This window comes from Rattus norvegicus, chromosome 9 (genome assembly GCF_021556685.1).
Source record: "Rattus norvegicus strain SHRSP/BbbUtx chromosome 9, alternate assembly SHRSP_T2T, whole genome shotgun sequence".
Taxonomy (NCBI): domain Eukaryota; kingdom Metazoa; phylum Chordata; class Mammalia; order Rodentia; family Muridae; genus Rattus; species Rattus norvegicus.
In genome coordinates this window covers 19,167,962-19,187,223 of record NC_141542.1, presented here as the reverse complement: position 1 = coordinate 19,187,223, position 19,262 = coordinate 19,167,962, and the positions used below count along the sequence as shown (strand labels likewise).

The following is a 19,262-nucleotide window of genomic DNA, read 5'->3' as shown; positions in this document are numbered from 1 at the left end:
TGTGGAAAACTCTTGTGATGCAAACCAGTTACCAATAAGAAGAGCAACCACTGTCCTGACCAAGGTGACCTGGATGCTGTCAAATAGGCCGAGGCAGCCTGAACAGCCATCAGAGTATGTTTAACACACAGATATCTGTCATTTCAAAAGGGGGAAAATGAAGCCTGACTTTTCCCCCCACTTTATGTAAAACCAAGAATACTCCAGCATTGAGGCTTACAAATAAAAATATGCCAAGAAACTTCATAGAATATGCATTTCTCTTGTGTGTGCTACTGAGTGTGTGTGTTTTGTATGTGTTTTGTGTGTGTGTTGTGTGTGTGTATGTGTGAGTGTGTGTGTGTATGTGTGTGAGTGTGTGTGAGAGTGTGTGTCTTGTGTGCGTGTGTGTGTGTGTGAGTGTGTGTGTGTGTGTGTGTCTGTGTGCACTAATGCTTCAATTATCTGCTATGGTGAATACTGTCCCCAACTCAATTATGAAGGTTAGTATTAAGCTGGGAGTAGTATGTGGAAAGTGGTCACAAAGAATAATTAGGAGTCCTCTTCTGTTAAGTTGTCTGAGACTTCCAAATGCTGCATGCTGTGAGTGGGCCTCACATCTCAGCACACTAACTCTATTAAGTACAATTCCCGTGTGATTTTCTTAAACAATTTTCTATGAAAACCTTTAATAATTTTTTCTCCCATTCATTTTTTTGGAGGGGACAAGGGTCTTTGTTTTGTTTTTTCCTTTTTTCTTTGTTTTTTCCTTGCTTATTTTAGGTCCACTGGATTTTCTGTAGCCTTTGAGGAAGTCCTAGACTTAGGACACTGGATCCATATACGTTAGGGAATTAACCAGTTCACTGAGCACATTTTTTCTTTGGTTGGTTTCTGTTTTTCTTTTGAGATCTCACTGTGGGAACAGAGGAAGACCTGAGGAAGTGCAGCCCTAAGTGGATGTGTGTTGTAAATATGATACGACCATGCCATGGACCCAAAGCCATTTATCCTTGGGGAAAAGACAAAGGCCCCCATGCCCCTTGAGGCTCAGAGACATGACAAAGCCTTCTCAGGATGCTGTTGATAGTGTGTGCAGAAAAAGTCTACTCAACCTTTCTCCCTGGCCACATCTGGATATTTACAGCCTGAAGACTGCTCCCTGCAGAGACTGCTCCTACTGAGATTAGCTAAATCTGCCCCTTGTCAGTTACATATGCATAGTCCTCCCCTCCTTGTTTATCTGCATGTAATGCCCACCTCCTTGCTGCCCTGTGCAACAGCCCTGCTTCCTGGCCAACTCTATATAATAAACATGCTGAGCTTCTGGGATGCTGCATTTTCTCTAGCTCATGGACCCAGCCTTCCCCATGTATGTGTGTCCAATGTCATTCTTCATTTCCTCCTCACCCCTGGTCAGGCCCAAGTCCCTGGAGCCACACAAAGGACTTGGCAATCTCAGTCTGCTCCACTTTGAAGGAAGTGCTTTCTACACTGAAATCTAAAGCACACGGTGGGTTCAGCTCCCTCTCAAGTGTCTTTGGTGAGGGTTGGGGTGGGTGTGAGACCAGTTGCATTATGACTATTGCAGAAGAGTAAAGGATTCACAGTTTGATTTTGGTGAAGTTGAGCTCCCCAAGAGGCTATCATTGCCAACGTTTTCCCAAGTCACCTTCTAGGAGGTCAACTGACTCCTAGGTGAGTCTTTGGTTACACTGCTTCAGTTTTCTGCGGCTACACTGTCCAAATGGCAACCACTGGTCACACATGGCTATTTGAGATGAACTAAACTTAGAACTAAAATCTGCCTCTTTAGTCACAGCAGGCAACCCAAGAGGCAAACAGCCATCCAGAATCCATAGCCAGAAACACAGCAGATATAGAATATTTCTATCATCTAGAAATTTCTCCTGGACAGCAGTGGTCTAGGTTCTTGGTGTCTGGTTTTTCCTTCAGGGAGAATTACTTGCTGTACTAATATCCAAAGGTTTATTTTTAAAGCGACTTTAACAAAATATGACTTACTCATCCCCAAATTAATTCAGTTTAAGTCTACAGTGCAATGGTTCCCCATAAATCTACCCGAGTTTATCGCTACACCACAGAACAAAAGAACGAGAGTGTATGCAGTTATGTAAAATGGTATGCAACAGTATTGACCACTGCATAACTATACTGCACTACTTTTGAATTCTTCAAAATTCAGGTCTTTTATTGATAGTTGTACAAAAATACATTATCCTAGAGTTGAGAAAATATTATACAGTATTTCACCTGGACTTTATATTTCATTGAGACTTTAATATTTTTGCCACTTTTGCTAGTATCGTTAGATTCTTTATAAGAGTTTTACTTTGTGGAGTTGTTTTTTTTTTTTTTTTTTTTTTTTTTTTTTTGCCAATCTGGTCAGTATTTGATGCCATTTCAATGATCTCAGGATTTTGAGGAAAATAATACCACAATGATAAAGTGATATTCATTTTCTTGAGCCATTTACATATGTATATACACACATATGGGAAGTTATGTATACATATTTCTATGCTATACTGTGTAGAATACAATTCTATTATACGTCAACATATACAGTTTACTCAATATGATTTCTGTGAATGTTATCACTCATGGGGAAATATTAAGAGACTGAATAAACATGTACAATATTTGCAGAATGCACATAAAATTGAAGATGGTATATAAGCAAAAATGTGAAGTATATCACTTACAGTTTTCATATCGAATGCACTTTAAAATTTTAATAGATTAAAAAAATTTAAATCATCTTTACCCAATTTCATGTTTTTTTTTCACAATGTATCTCCTGGATGATTTGAATTATAATTATATATGCTGCTCAAGATCCTTTTAACAACAGTAACCTAATGCCTTAAATGTGTTTCTGATACTTCTATTCACTTGATCACTGTTTAATAATTGTACCAAGTTGATAGCTGTAATTTTTTATCATTTTAAGAATGTAAATTTCATGTGTGTGTATACATTTTGATCCTAACTCTTTGGAGGCATAGGCGGGTGGATCTCTTTTTGAGGTCAACCTGGTCTACATAGGAAAACTCTATCTTAAAAAAGCAATTAATAGGGGGTTGGGGATTTAGCTCAGTGGTAGAGCACTTGCCTAGGAAGCACAAGGCCCTGGGTTCGATTCCCAGCTCCGAAAAATAGAACCAAAAAAAATTAATCAATAAATAAGCAAATAAATAAAAAGAATTTAAAACACTTGAAATTAAGATGAACATAATCACATCTTTAATAACAATTGATTTTTTATTGCAGATAATTCATATAATCCATTTACAAAATGCTATATAGTGTCATATGGGAACACAATTTCATCGTAAAATAAACCTGCTTTTCTCTTTTCATTGGTTGCTGTTAGTTAACATTTTCATACACATATATAATTTATTCTGATTATTCTCTCCCCCACATCGTCTCATCCCCTCCCCCCCCCCTATGACTTAAACTTATACAGTCTTCTAAATTTAGGCTTTCCAAATTTAGGATTTCTCTTTTATTTATTATAAATGTATATTCCTTTACTTTTCCATCTACATTTTAACCCATTCTGTCATTCACATTATCTCAGTGCTTGGTAGGAGACATTCACATTCTTCAGTAGCTTGTCATCAGTACAAGAAATGACCTCGAGGTCTCTCTCTCTCTCTCTCTCTCTCTCTCTCTCTCTCTCTCTCTCTCTGTCTCCCTCTCTCTCTCTCTCTCTCTCTCTCTCTCTCTCTCTCGCTCTCTCTCTCTCTGTCTCTGTCTCCATCTCTCTCTGGCTCTGGCTCTCTGTCTCTGTCTTCCTCTCTGTCTCTCTCTGTCTCTCTCTGTCTCTCTGTCTCTCTCTCCATCCCCTCCCCAATTGTTTTGTTTTCTAATACAAGGTCTCACACTTTAGTCTAGCCTTGAACTCAAGGCAATCCACCTACCTCAGCCTTGTGAGTGTTGGGATTCCAGGCATACAACATCTTGCCCAGTGAATTTTGTGACTCTCGTACATCCCTTTACCATTTCTGAATTATTTTTAATATTGCTGTGACCCTTTTCTAGCTTCTAGATGTAGATACATTAACTGATTAGAAGGTTTTATTTTTAAAGATTTATTTATTTATGTACATGAGCACTCTGTTTGCGAGTGTGCCTGCATCTCAGAAGAGAACTTCAGACAGAAGAGGGCATTGGATCCCACTACAGATAATTGTTGGTCACAATGTGGTTGCTGGGAATTGAACTTGGGAGCACTGGAGAAGCAGCCCTCTTAACCACCAAGCCATCTCTCCAGCCTGATAAAAAAGATTCTAAATTTCATTCTTTTCGTGTTTGTTTGCATTTTTCTTCTTGAGAACATTGTGATGGAATGTCCAAATGGTAATTAGTGGCAGTTGGTAGAAGGAGCCATATGTGTGATGCTGCCATATGTGTGAGGGGCTGGCAACAAGGTGCAGACACAAGACCAGGGCCCCGTGCCCTGAGGCTCCCCTGCTGGATGTGGGCTCTCAGCCCCATCCAAGATGCCTTCAGGTGAGGAAAGGTGGTGGTGGCTTGCGCCCTGCTGAGCCAGCCAAGGAGAGTGGCAACCACAATCACATTGTCCAAGCCAGGAGCCTGGGGCAGCGCGAAGCTCCGGAGGCAATGGCCACGGGTAGGTCACAGTGGTCCTGGGGACCACAAAAGCCTCCCTGGGCCTCCGCAGAGCCCTAAGGGGGGACTGAAGGGCCTGGGCGGAGCCCGGAGCTCCACACCACACGCCTCGCCATGCCCCGCCTCCAGGTACTGCCTGAACCGCGGGGTGGGCACACGTGTCCTTCCCACCCCGCCGCTCGACCGCGCCGGAGCCCGGCCTCAGGGCACGCGGAGCTGGTGGGTGAGCGCCTGAAATGAGGGGACGGGGCGCGCACGTTATATTTGGCGCTGGCAGCAGCGCGTGTGCCTGGGCGAGTTTTCCTTCCGCAGGTGCCGGCAGCCGGGGCGCCGCCGCCCAAGCTGACTCCTCTCTCTCCCTCTCCGACCCCGGCAGGGCCCAGAGGTGATTCTGCCTGCACGATGTCCTCCTTGCTGGAGGCGAGCTCTTCGCAGGCGCCACTTTGAAAACAAAAAGAGAAAGAAAAAAAGAAAAGAAAAAGCAGAAGAAGCAGCCAGGGAAGGGGGCGGTAACGGCGTTGGGGGTCACATCGGCCACAAGAGGGCGCGCTATGACAGCGGCGGGGTTTCCAATGGAGTCTGCAGCCTGGCAGTGTCCAGGGAGGAAGCCCAGGCAAGCCCTGGCAGGGGACCTCGAGGCGTGGAGCTCGCGCGGACCCCTAGCCCGACCTCCGGTCTGGTTCCCAGGGACAGCAAGCAGCAAGCAGGGCCGGCTGCACCACCAGAGCAGCAGACACAAGGTAGGTAGGAGACCCGCGCCCCTACTTAGGCTCCTTCTGCCCCCCCCCCCCCCCCCGTTCCCCTGTCCTGGGAAAGCAGTGGCAGAAGGAGGCAATGCAAAGTGAGCCCATTGGGTAGGGGAAGGGAGGGTTCAGGGATGTATGGAGAGCTGAAGCAGGGATTGGAAAGCTCATGGCATTGGGAAAGAATGGAGAGGTAATAGGAGTGTGCATGAGAGCTGTGCTCTGACATCCCCAGAGCAACTTGGGGCTGTCACCTCTCTCCAGATTGACTTAGAATTAAATGACCTGTACCTGCCAGGGCAGGACAGGCTTTTCAGAGGCAGCTTAGCCTGCTGGCACACTCCCTGTAATGTTTCTATTGTATGTTAATGGACAGGGATCGTGGGAATATATTTTCTTAAAACCTCAGGCAATGAATGTATCATTTAATAGATTTCTTCTGATCTACTTTGTAATTGGTTGCCCCTTGCAAGAGATTGTATTTGGAGGATGTAAAATACCCTCCTTCAATTACTCAGAGAAAGGAAACATAAACAGAGATTTCCTCTTTTTTAGCCTCCAAAGCTCTGAGAGATTACAGTTCTGCATAATTTAATTCTTTCCTACCTGCTATGAGCAGGCCTCCAGACCAGCAAGTTCCTTTGGAATGGTTTTGCTTGTTTTTGTTTATTTTCCATGGTGCTGATTAGAAACCCATGAATTGTTTTGTGAATTTTAAATTTCAAGAGGTGGCACCCAGAGTTTATGGTGGTTTCCTTCACACATTGCAGTGTAGTTGCAGCATAAAAAAATACTTCTTGTGACAAGAAGTGGAAAAAGAAAGTTGATGAGCTAAGAAAAGTAGAGCCTTGAGCCAGATCAACCATTTGGCTTCCTCAAATATGGAGCAAGCATGGATTGTCGCTTTTTCAGAATCGAGGGGGTTTTTAGGATAGGGCAGTGAATACTGTCTGGTGCTAACGTGTCCGTTTTGTGGCTGACAACCCTTAGGAGACAGGTCAGAATGTGCCAACAGCACAGAGTGGGCACTGGTGGTATTTGAACTCAGAAGTGCTCAGGAACTGTGAAAGTTTCTCTGATATCACCCTGGAGCCATCTAGTGAAATAGACCACTGTGATGCTGTGTAAGAGGCCATTGTGAGGCTGGAGAGATGGCTCAGTGGGTAAGAGCACCAAGTGTTCTATCAGAGGTCTTGAGTTCAAATGCCAGCAATCACGTGGTGGCTCACAACCATCTGTAAGGAGTACTGATGCCCTCTTCTGGTGTGTCTGAAGACAGCTGCATGGTCTCACATATAAATAAATAAATCTTACAAAAGATTGTCATTTACTGCAGTTTCTATGTAGAGAGGGCACAGTTGAAGGGCTTAAAGATCAAGTACATTGCCTGTCTTTAAAGATCAAGTGTATCACCTTACTTTTAAACCATGAAATGTAGTGTCTTTTTTGCTGCTTCTGTACCTTTTAGTGATGTATCTTTTCTCCTATTACGTCGTTTGTTTCCATGATAGTTGTTTTCAAGTGTATGTGATTATTGATCCTATTTGCAGAGCTATTCAATATTTCTGTTTTCATTGGTTAAATGTTTGTGGTGAATTTGCATTGTGGTATCAGTAAAATGTATGTGAAAATTTTAGAGAATAGACCGGTTTGGGTAATTATAATAACCTTTGCCGTCAAGTGGTGGCCTGTTTACACATTTAAAAGACTGGAATTTATTACCATCCATAGCAGTATTGATAGGGAAGCACAAAGGACAGCGACAATGTTGTTCCCTTTGACAGTTGTGGGAGCCAAGAAAGAAGTGTGAGTTGCCTATTTGTGACTTACAAAATCGAGACTGAGTATCATTACTGTAGAAGCCCATGGAAAAAATGATGAAGTTTTCAGAAATCACCAGTTAAAGAAATGGTGGTATTGCTTATATTGAATTCTGAGTTTCAAAATTATGGTTCAGTTTTCTTTATTGCTTAATTAAGCTTTTTATTGAGTTTTTGATTTGCCATTACACCCTTAGATGCACAGTGCTAGGATCGTAGTGTAGAACTAGAGTTTCATAAAGGTTACTCATTGTCAGAGCCCGAATGTGCAGAACTAGAGTTTCATAAAGGTTGCTCATTGTCAGAGTCCGGATGTGCAGGGCGGGACGTGCCTGAGGGAGAGCCAGAGATAGGACTTGCCAAACCAGATATCAGCCCCAAGGACACTGACCATTCTTCCTTCCCCAAGGACACCCTCCCCTTCCTTCACCCCCCTGAGTGAGATGAGCCACCCTACCTGCCTGCTGAGCTGCTAGATAACACATACTCCTTGCTGATGTCATTTCGCGCCAAAATTAACCGTGCACCATTTGAATTGACCAATCATGTGTAACCTCGTGAATGCCCCTAACCTCCCCTATATAAACCCCCGAGTTTGGAGGCTCGGGGTCGATTTCTCTGTCTCCTGTGTGAGATACGTGTCGACCCGGGATCCCACTAAGACCTGGGATCTCGTTAATAAAGCTACCTCTTGCTGTTACATCAAGAATGGCTTCTCGTGATTCCTGGGGGCGCCCCACCCCGCGATCGGAGCGAGAGACGCAGTTCCCCGTTTTGGGGTATGCTCTTTCATTTGGGGGCTCGTCTGGGATCGGAGCGTGACCCCCTGGAATCCCAAATGCCACTTGGAGGTACGTTGGTGTGAGTGTTGAAAGCGGCTGCTGTGTATGTGTATGTATGTGTGTGTGTGTACGTTGTGCTTCTCGTACTGTGTATTGTGCCATGGTCTAAGGTTTAAGTTGGGTGTGCTCCGGTGGAAGGGCTTCCCACCCGGAATTTGAGTGCACCCCGTTTTCAAGTACATCTGGGCAGATGGGTTTCCTGCCCCGTATTTGAGTGCACTCGGGCGGAAGGGTTTCCTGCCCGGGACAGACAGTACACTTGGGCAGATGGGTTCCCTGCCCCGTATTTGAGTGTACTTGAGTGGAAGGGTTTCCCGCTCCGGACAGGCGCCTGTGAGTAGAAGGGTTTCCTACTCCGAATAGTCTTTTTCTTTCTTTTTTTCCTTTTTAGAAAGCGCACCGGGGGACACCCCAATCGCGCAGGCTCTGGGACGCGTGAGAGACGTTCCACGAGCCAGCCTTTGTCAGGTCCTGGATCTGGGACGCGTGAGAGACGTTCCACGAGCCGAATTTTGTCGGGAGGACCCGGCAACGGACAGTCAAAAAGATCTGACTGTGACTTGACTTCGGAGGTCGAGTTCGGCTGCCTATTTGAGTATAGGCACAGACAAGTGTGCTTAGATGTGTTAGTGTCTGTTGTCTGTATTCTATTCCTGTGTTTGGTATCCCAGAAGCAGCTAAGGTTAAGCTGCAGTTTGGGCCAGCTACTGAAGGTACCAGGCATCTGTGGAAATTGGTTATAGGATGCTTTGTCTTGGTCTTGTTTGTCTGGATTGATTTCTGTGGTATTGTAAAACAGTGTTTTATCTGTGCTTGTGCTCGCAGCCAGCGGTGATGAGTTGGGGAAGATTTAAATTTTGCCTGGGAGTAAGGAATCTTAAAGGCGGAGTTTCAGCCGGTTTGACACTTAGTGCATAGCTGCCTAAAAGATCAGAAATGCTGTCAACAGGCAATAAAAAAAAAAAAAAGGGACAGGCTGTGTTAGAAATGCTACAGGAAGAATGATGTAAAAAGGCTGAGAGCTAGGTGGGGCTATAAGGTAAACAAGAACAAGAAAGGAATTTCTGACATTTGCTCACAGAAGGAGAGCGCTCATTAAGAGAAGTTCTTTAGGGAAGCCTGCCTTATCTACAGGCCTTATTCCAAGGGAGGAGTCAGTCTCCAGCACTAAATTAATTTTCTCGCTGGTCATCATTAACATGAAGAGTGCCTTTGGTCCTATCCCCACAGCAGCCAGTTCCTGCCCCTATGGTTAAAATGCCCCAGGTTGGGGGACAAAAAAAGAGCCCCTAAAATAGTTTCAAAGAATATTCAACAAGCTGTAAAGAACTTTGTTTTGTTTTGCCAGTCAAGATTTAGAAATCAGGCTTTGGCAGTGGCCAAGGTCAGGATTAATGTTTTCTTTTCCAAGGGCCTTTAAACCCAGTGAGACAGTTTGGTAAAGGGCTACTACTGAGGTCCTGATAGCCCCAGGTGAACTGGTTATGATTCTTTTGTCAGCCACCTGGCATCTAGCAACCAGGTTCTAACCATTTCTCCATCCTTTTGTTATTAGTTGTTACTAAAAGCCTAGTGTCATTTGGAGGCTGGTTCTCTTGAGAGGCAAAGCCACGGAGCTGACACTGAAGAGAGATAAATGCTGTTTGCCCTCTTCACAAGATTCTCTTGTTTTCTCACCATCCCATTTGAGATGCTTGATAGTAACTGTTACAGGTTTTCTTTACCACTGAGGAAAGACAGAATCCTACTGGAGGCCAGAAAAAAGGTTCCAACACGGATAGAAGGCCCTCACTTCTGCCTGCTCTCTTCAGATGCCTGAAGGTAGGGAGTGCCAGGTCTGCCGCCAGGCTCCAAGGGTGGGTCTCTGAGGGGCTGGAAAATGCCCCACCAATCTGGCTAAGATAAGGAAAGGATATGAAGAGAAAGTTACAGAAATTTGAAGGGTTAAGCTAAGTCACTGAGAGAGTTACTGTAAGTTGCAGAGAAAATAAGTTGATGCGTGGTTCAGGGTCTGTGCAGAAAAGTGGACAGCACCTAATAGCTGTAGAAGAAGATGCAGAGAGACTGAAAAAAAAGAAAGAAAGAATGAAAGAGGTAAAAAGAGCAGGAAGCTAGGGAAGAAAAGAGACAAAAAAGAAGAGGAAATTAGAGAGCTAAAGAGAGATAAAAGATGAGAGAGGAACATATACTGGCCACAGTAGTTAGGGAACCTAGGAAGATAGTACCTGGCAACAGAAGAGAATTCCTGGCTAAAGATCAGTGTGCCTAATGCAAAGAAAAAAGGACACTGGGTCAGGGACTGCCCAAGAAGAACAAGAGGGGCCACTGGAGAGCCTCTTGGTCCTAGAGTGCTGGCTATGTATAGAGAAAGAAGGGAAGTGTGGATACAGGGACCCAATGCTCTGTGCTCCTATGCCCCCCAGTGGGCCAATATCCAAAGACCTTGAGTGCAAGGGGCTACTGGCAACGAACAATACTTATGGACTGCCCGAAGAACAGTGGACCTTGGCGTGGGCCGGGTAACCCACCCACTAATTCATGGTCATCCCTGACTGCCCCTATCCCTTGCTCATGAGAAAATTGCTCTCCAAAATGGCTTGCGTGGGCTGAAATGGCTGGGTGAGGCCATGTGTATGCATATCTACAGACTGTGTATGTGGAGCTTAAGACCTGTCTCAGTGCACCAGTACCTGATGCTGGGAGATGTGTGACTTAGTCCTGTTCTGCCTGGAACACATCATTCCTGCCAGCCGGGCACTAACAATTATCACCCAATCCAGGACTTAAACTGTGATAGAGTGGCTGATGTTTTGCCTTTGAATAGAACGTCCCAAAAGATGGGACCACTGGTCAGCTGCCATGGACTAGATTCTCCACTGGTTGGGGACAATCTGGTCACCTTGCTGCCCAATCTGGACCTGGAGCCACCACAGCACGAGTGTCAAGCACTGGCAGAAGCCCATGGGTGGAGAAAAGACCTCTGCGACTGGTTGATTGACCCCTGCTGAAGGCCGAGGCTACCTTGTCTACAGACGGGAACATGAAGGTCAGAGATAAGTGGGTGCTGCCGTGGTGGACAACACGACGTCATCTGGGATGGCTGAACCTCAACCCCCCAGTACATCAGTGCCGCAGATGCCTTTACCATCTCTTGGATGCCCTGGTGAAGCCAACAACTGTGAGTACTATTCATTGCTCAGGATATCAGGAGGGAAGAGATTCAGTGGCACTGGGCAGTAACAAAGCAGATAAAGTGGCTGGGGAAATGGCTATGCAGGAGCCTATCCTGGTTGCAGGCCTGCAAGAGACAGCCACTGAGAACTAGGATCGGACTAAGGGATGGCCTCACTTAGAAAAGGCCCAAATTGCTTAAAAGATAAAGGACAATGGCACACTTGAGGGGAAAGCTATACTCCCCAGAGAACAAAGAAAAGACTCACTTTGCCAAATACAGAAATGGACTCATTTAGGAGATAAAAAGTTTATCCAAGTAGTTAAGTGTATGTAATAGACTTTAAGATTTTAGCCAGAGAGACAGTAGAAAGTATATGGTATGTCAATAAGTGAATGCTTAGCAAGCAAACAGGGCAAAGAGACCTAGAGAGTTTAGTGAAAAGTCGAAGTGAACTTCACTGAGATAAAACAGGAAAAATATAATCACAAGTATCTCCTAGTGCTTGTAGATACTTTTTCAGGAATAGATAGAAGCTTTCCTCACCAAATGAGAGACGGCCTCTGCAATCATCAAGAAGATTCTGGAAGAAATCTTCCCCGGATTTGGAATGCCCAAGGTAATCTGGTCTGACAAAGGCCCTACTTTCGTTGCCAAGGTAAGCCAGGGTGTGGACAAGTATTTAGAGGTCAATTGGAAATTACATTGTATCTACAGACCTCAAAGTTCAGGACAGGTAGAGTAAATAAATAAAATTTTAAAAGAGACCCTGACCAAATTAAATTAACCATGGAGACTGGCGCAGACTGGGTGACACTCCTTCCTCTTGCTCTCTTCAGAGCAAGAAATACCCTTTCCAGATTCAGCCTTACCCCCTTTGATATGGGGCCTCAGCCCCCCCCCCCCAACTGTATTAGATGATGTTACTGAACCAACATGTCATAGTGCCATAGTAATAACGATTTTTGTGCCAGGCTAAAAGACCTACAGGTGATACAGAAAGAAATCTGCTCACAGCTGACAGCAGCCTATGCCCCGGAGACCCCTGAGACATCCCATCAGTTCTAGGTTGCAGCTACACTGAGCCCAGACACTCGAGCCTCGCTGGAAAGGACCGTACCTGGTGCTGCTGACCACCCTGAGAGCTGTCAATTCTCAGCCCTCACCAGCCGTGTACTAGCTGTTGGGGCTGAGAGCTGGGACCTAGAGGGAAATTCAGTCATGTTTGTCCTGGGTTCTATCAAGATAGGTGTGGGATAGGCTTGATTTCCATTACAAATGATGTAACATTGCCTATGTTAGTACTCTTAACACTTCTTGGGACTGTGCCTCAGGGATCACAGTCTGTATAAGCTTAGAAGTTCTAAAAGCTAGTCATGACCTTGGTGGATAGGCTTGGATAGTGTCCAGGTTAGAATCCTCATGTTAAGACAACAATACCAAGCTGTTATGCTAGATGAAGCTGAGTTCTCCATGAAGTTCTAGGATTAGAACTATTAACAAAAAAAGAAGTGGGGAATGTAGAACTAGAGTTTCATAAAGGTTACTCATTGTCAGAGCCCGAATGTGCAGAACTAGAGTTTCATAAAGGTTGCTCATTGTCAGAGTCCGGATGTGCAGGACCGGATGTGCCTGAGAGAGAGCCAGAGATAGGACTTGCCAAACCAGCTATCAGCCCCAAGGACACTGACCATCCTTCCTTCCCCAAGGACACCCTCCCCTTCTTCCTTCACCCCCCTGAGTGAGATGAGCCACCCTACCTGCCTGCTGAGCTGCTAGATAACACATACTCCTTGCTGATGTCATTTCGCGCCAAAATTAACCGTGCACCATTTGAATTGACCAATCATGTGTAACCTCGCGAATGCCCCTTACCTCCCCTATATAAACCCCCGAGTTTAGAAGCTCGGGGTTGATTCCTCTGTCTCCTGTGTGAGATACGTGTCGACCCGGGATCCCGCTAAGACCTGGGATCTCGTTAATAAAGCTACCTCTTGCTGTTACGTCAAGAATGGCTTCTCGTGATTCCTGGGGGCGCCCCACCCCGTTTTGGGGTACGCTCTTTCAGTAGTAGGTGCTCAATAAATCTCTGACCATCGGGGAAGAGGAATGATAAGAAAGTATGTATTTTCTGTAAGTTCTGTCAGTTTCGGGAACAGATGGTTTTAGGCTTAGCAGTCATAGCTTGGTATCTTGTCCCACATAAGACAACTTGACAGAACCCCCTTTCTGGCCATTATGTTCATCTTATTTTTCTCTTAATCATTCTTGAATATCATGGAAGTAGTGTGGAAAATTGATTGTACCTGCAGTATAGCAAAAAAGGCAACTCTAGATAGGAAGCAGTTATGTTTCTCCATGAGCTGATGTCCTAAAACATCTAGATTTTAGGAATTTGGTGTTGTGTTTTCCAAAGATACATCTTACAACATACAGATAACATTGTAATGGAATAAAGGAATCTTTTGATTTAGCACCAAATTCCATAAAGCTATGACTACTGCACAGCTCTCTTGGCCATATGAATTACAGAAATTATATTTCACTTTTCTAAAGAAATAACGAAAGTACTTAAGGTTGAAAAAAGCCCATTGTAAAAGGTCCCTGTGGTGTTTCTCTTTGGTTTCTTGTGCTCTTTCTAGAGAATGACTTTAAGAAGTCAGGGCGGTCAGGTGATCAGTGTGGTCAGGCAGTCATGAGCAGATGGTTAAGCAATGTGCTAGGGCCCCATAGGCCAGTGAGCCCAGCTGAAGAGGACAGGCTAGCCAGTGAGCCTGACTGAAGAGCAGAGGTTAGCCAGTGAACCTGACTGAAGAGCAGAGGCTAGCCAGTGAGCCTGACTGAAGAGCAGAGGCTAGAAAGTGAGCCTGACTGAAGAGCAGTGATTTTAACTTTTATTTCTATGTTGTTCAGTTTTCCTAAAATTTCTACAAAAGTTTGCCTCCAAAAAGTTTGGTTTAAAAGGTTCTCCTTGCTCTCTTCTTCTTATCTCCTTTCATCTTGCTCTTATGACACAATAATTTCCTTACTCTCAATGCCTTACTCTCAACGCTAGGCCTTTACTTCTAAGTTCTTCTTGAGTTCTGTTCTGTTCTGTTCAATTCTGTCTAAAAAGCTTTCTCTCTCTTTGTCCTCAGCATTTGTATATCTTTCTGAACACAGCATCACATGGTGAAAAGTTCACCACAAGTTTGCACAGGAATTCAAATCATAAGTTGGATAATCAGTTTAGGACAGGGAATGTTTACATGCATATCCATGAAGAGTAATCATCAGGATAAACCGTCACCATCTGTCACTGGCTCTACACATTCATGGAGAGTTAAAAGCTGTAATTTTTATGAGAAAAGAATAAGTGAAATTACCTATAGGCAAATCCAGTCAATTATGTATGTTCCGTCCTTGCACCTATAGTAAATCATTAGTTCTCTTTTTATGACCCTTAGTTAATTGGTTTATACCCTCTTAGGATGGGCTCTAATTTGTAGATACCTGCTTGGTATTGCAGAAGCAATTAACTCATGACACTTTAAGAAAGGCAGGGTTCTCAATGCAATTTTGATTACCAGAGAAAACATGATAGCAGTCCTATTATAAAAGCTTAAAATTACTAATCTAATTTTAGGAATTCTTATAGAACCATCATTAAGAATTAAGAAATCATCTATTTGTCTACAGATCATCACTCCAAGACAATAAATCTTCGTTGCACTGTTGTTATCTGCTCAAAAGAGTGGGGTAAAGAGCATGACAAATACAGAGGCAGATGCTTGCAGCCAACTATTTAGCTGAGATCAGGGTCCCCAATGGAGGAGTAAGAGAAAGGATTGAGGGAGCTGAAGGGGTTTACAGCCCCGTAAGAACAACAGTAAGAAACAACCAGAGCTCCCAGGGCCGAAACCACCATCCACAGAGTACACATGGACAGACCCATGGCTACAGCTGCATATGTAGAGGAAGATGGCCTTCTTGGGCACAAATGGGAGATGAAGCCCTTTGTCTTGTCAAGGCTTGATGCCCCAGCGTAGGGGAAACCAGAACAGGGAGGCAGGTAGGCCTGGGTGTTTGGTTGGATGTGGTAACACCCTCATAGTAGAAGGGGGAGCTGTGCTATAAGGGATTTTGTGGATGGGAAACCAGGAAAAGGGATAACATTTGGCATGTAACAAAAGCCCTCTCTGGGGATGGACAGTGGCTAAGCTGCTCTGAGCCCCTACTTCCCTGCTGCCTCCCTTTGATCGTGACTGTGGTGCATGGTGTCAGCCTGGGACACTCCATGGGCTGCTGCTGGCACTGATCCTGGCGTTCAGGGCCAAGAGCATGATGAGCAAGGAGCACATGGTTTGTCCCGATTCAGAGCTGGGCGAGTGGCCACCAGAGAACAAGCACAGCTCCCTGTACGATCATGAGGTCTTCCTGGGCAAGGAGGACTCCAAGACTTTGATAGCTAAGCCTGGACGAGAGCAGGAGAGGCTGGGGAAAATTGTTGATCCAATTGACAGTGATGGAGGCGGCCTTGTTACTACTGAAGACCTGAAAGTTTGGATCAAACAGGTACAGAAAATATCCATCAACCATAATGTGGCTAAACTCTGGAAGGATTATGATAGGGACATAGATGAAAATATCTCCTGGGAAGAATACAAGCAGGCCACCTATGGCTACTACCTGGGAAACCTTGCTGAATTCCAAGATAGCTCTGTTCTTCACAACTTTAAAAAGTTGCCTCCTCGAGATGAGAGGAGGTTTAAGGCCTTGACGGTGACCTGACAGCTACTCAGGATGGGTTCATTTCTTTTCTGCACTAAGAGGATTTAGAACATATGAAGGAGATTGTAGTTCTGGAACCCTGGAGGATATCGACAAGAACGGGAATGGTTTTGTGGACCAGGATGAGTACATTGTGGCCATCTTTTTCCCATGAGGACAATTGCCCTAAGACAGACTGGGTTTTGTCTGGGGAGCAGTTCAATGATTTCCCAGATCTGAACAAGGATGGGAAGCTGGACTAGAATGAGATTCACCACTGGATCCTCCCTCAGGACTATGACCATGCACAGGCTGAGGCCCGGCATCTGGTGTATGAGTCAGACAAAAACAAGCATGAGATGCTGTCCAAGGAGTAGATTGTAGACAACTGGAACATGTTTGTGGGAAGCCAAGCCACCAATTACGCGGAAGATCTTACCAAAAATCATGATGAACTTTGAAAGACAATCATCCTCATGTGGCCAACGGTCACAGGCTTCCTGCGGATGTTCTGGGTTATTGCTATATTTGTCAAGTATATAGCAGTTGTGTCCCTAAACAATGAGAAACCTTTCTAAAGCTCAAAAAAATCATACATTGCACCAAACAATAATAGTAGGAGATTTAAACACGCCACTTTCATCAATGGACAGATCAGGGAAACAGAAATTAAACAGAGACATAGAAAGACTACCAGAAGTTATGAAACAAATGGATTTAACATATATTTATAGAAAATTCCACCCTAAAACCAAAGGATATACCTTCTTCTCAGCATCCCATTGTACCTTCTCCAAAATTGACCATATAATCGGTCACAAAACAGGCCTCAACAGATACAGGAAGATAGAAATAATCCCATGCATCCTATCAAAAAACCACGGACTAAGGCTGCTGATCAATAACAAAAAAAAGTACAGAAAGTCCACATATACATGGAGGTTGAAGTCAATGACAACTTGGTCATTGGAGACATAAGAAAGAAATTAAAGACTTCTTAGAATTTAATGAAAATGAAGATACAACATACCCGAACTTATAGGACACAATAAAAGCAACGCTAAGAGGAAAACACACAGCTGAGTGCCTGCAAAAAGAAACAGGAGAGAGCATATTTCAGCAGCTTGACAGCACACCTATAAGCTCTAGAAAAAAAATTAAATAAACCCTAGAGGAGTAGAAGGCAGGAAATAATCAAACTCAGGGCTGAAATCAAACAAGAAGAAACAAAATCGAGTATCAAAAGAATCAGCAAACCCAGGAGCCGGTTCTTTGAAAAAATCAACAAGATAAATAAACACTTAGCCATACTAACCAGAGATCACGGAGAGTGTATACAAATTAATAAAATCAGAAATAAAAGGGAGACATAACAACAAAATCTGAAGAAATTAAAAAGATCATCAGATCCTACTACAAAAACATATATTCAACAAAACTGTAAAATGTGAAAGAAATGGACAATTTTCTATACAGATACCAGGTACCACAGTTAAATCAGGAACAAATGAACCGTCTAAACAACCCCATAACTCATAAAGAAATAGAAACTGTTATTAAACATCTCCCTTCCAAAAAGAGCCCAGGACCAGATGGATTTAGTGCAGAATTCTATCAGATCTTCATAGAAGACTTCATACCAATACTGCCCAAACTATTCCGCAAAATAGAAACAGACATAGCACTACCAAATTCCTTCCATGAAGCCACAATTACTCTTATACCTAAGCCACACAAAGATACAACAAAGATAGAGAAATTCAGACCAATTTCCTTTATTAATATTGATGCAAAAATGCTCAATAAAATTCTTGCAAACTGAATCCAAGAACACATCCAAACAATCATCCATCATGATCAAGTAGGCCTCATGGCAAGGATGCAGGGATGGTTTAATATACGGAAGTCCATCAACGAAATTCACCATATAAAAAAACTCAAAGAAAAAAAACCACATGATCATTTCATTAGATGCTGAGAAATCATTTGACAAAATTCAACACCCTCTCATTAATAAAGTCCTGGAAAGATCAGGAATTCAAGGCCTGAATCTAAATATAGGAAAATGCAAAATACATCAAACCCTAGGTAACATCAAATTAAACTGAGAAAATTGAAGGAATCCCACTAAAATCAAGACAAGGCTGCCCACTCTTTCCCTACTTTTTCAATATGGTACTGAAAGTCCTAGACATAGCAATCAAACAATGAAAGTAGGTCAAAGGGATAAAAATTAGAAGGGATGAAATCAAACACTAATATTTGAAGATGATATGATAGTCTACTTAAGCAACACCAAAATGCCACCAGAGAACTACTTAATCTGATCAACAACTTCAGCAAACTGTCCGAGTATAAAATTAACTCAAAAAATTCAGTAGCCTTCCTCCACTCAAAGGGTAAACAGGCTGAGAAAGAAATTAGGGAAATGACACCCTTCACAATAGTCCCAAATAACATAAAATAACATGCTGTTACTTGAACCAAGCAAGTAAAAAATCTGTATGACAAGAACTTCAAATCTCTGAAGAAATTGAAGAAGATCTTAGATGTCCAGATCTCCCATGCTCATAGATTGGCAGGATGAATATGGTAAAAAATGGCCATTTTGCAAAAAGCAATCTACAGATTCAATGCCATCACCAACAATATTCCTACTCAATTCTTTAAAATGGTAAAAAGTGCAATTTGCCGACATTTGGTATAATATAAAACCCAGGATAGCAAAAACTATACTCAACAATAAAAGAACTTCTGGGGGAAATCACCATCTCTGACCTCAAGCAGTATTACAGAGCAATAGTTTGTATGGTATTGGCATACAGACAGTCAGATCAGGGGAACATAATTGAAGACACAGAAATCAACCCACACACCTATGGTCATTTGATCTTTGACAAAGGAGTTAAAGCATCCAATGGAAGAAACATAGCATTTTTAACAAATGGTGCTGGATCAACTGGAGGTCAGCATGTAGAAGCATGCAAGTTGACCCATTCTTATTACCCTGTACAAAGCTTAAATCCAAGTGGATCAAGGACCTCCACATCAAACCAGATACACTAAAAGTAATAGTTAAAAAGTAGGGAAGTGTCTCAAAGACATGAGCACTAAGGAAAATTTCCTGAACAGAATACCAATGGCTTATGTGTTAAGATCAAGAATCGACAAATGGCGGGACCTCATAAAACTGAAAAGCTTCTGTAAGGCAAAGGACAGTGTCATTAGGACAAAAAGGCAACCAACAGATTGGGAAAGAATCTTTACCAATCCTGCATCTGATAGAGGGCTAATA

The 19,262-nt window shown here is 43.4% G+C and overlaps 1 protein-coding gene across 1 annotated transcript in view; it reads left to right on the top strand.

Annotated features, from left to right (window-relative positions):
* LOC148003405 (uncharacterized) overlaps positions 1-19,262 on the top strand; it is a 36,971-nt gene that overhangs the window by 4,138 nt on the left and 13,571 nt on the right. The window contains exons 2-3 of the mRNA XM_087569133.1: positions 4,532-4,642; positions 5,018-5,381. Coding sequence (XP_087425259.1) covers positions 4,532-4,642; positions 5,018-5,381 — 475 coding nt within the window. The remainder of the gene's footprint in view (positions 1-4,531; positions 4,643-5,017; positions 5,382-19,262) is intronic.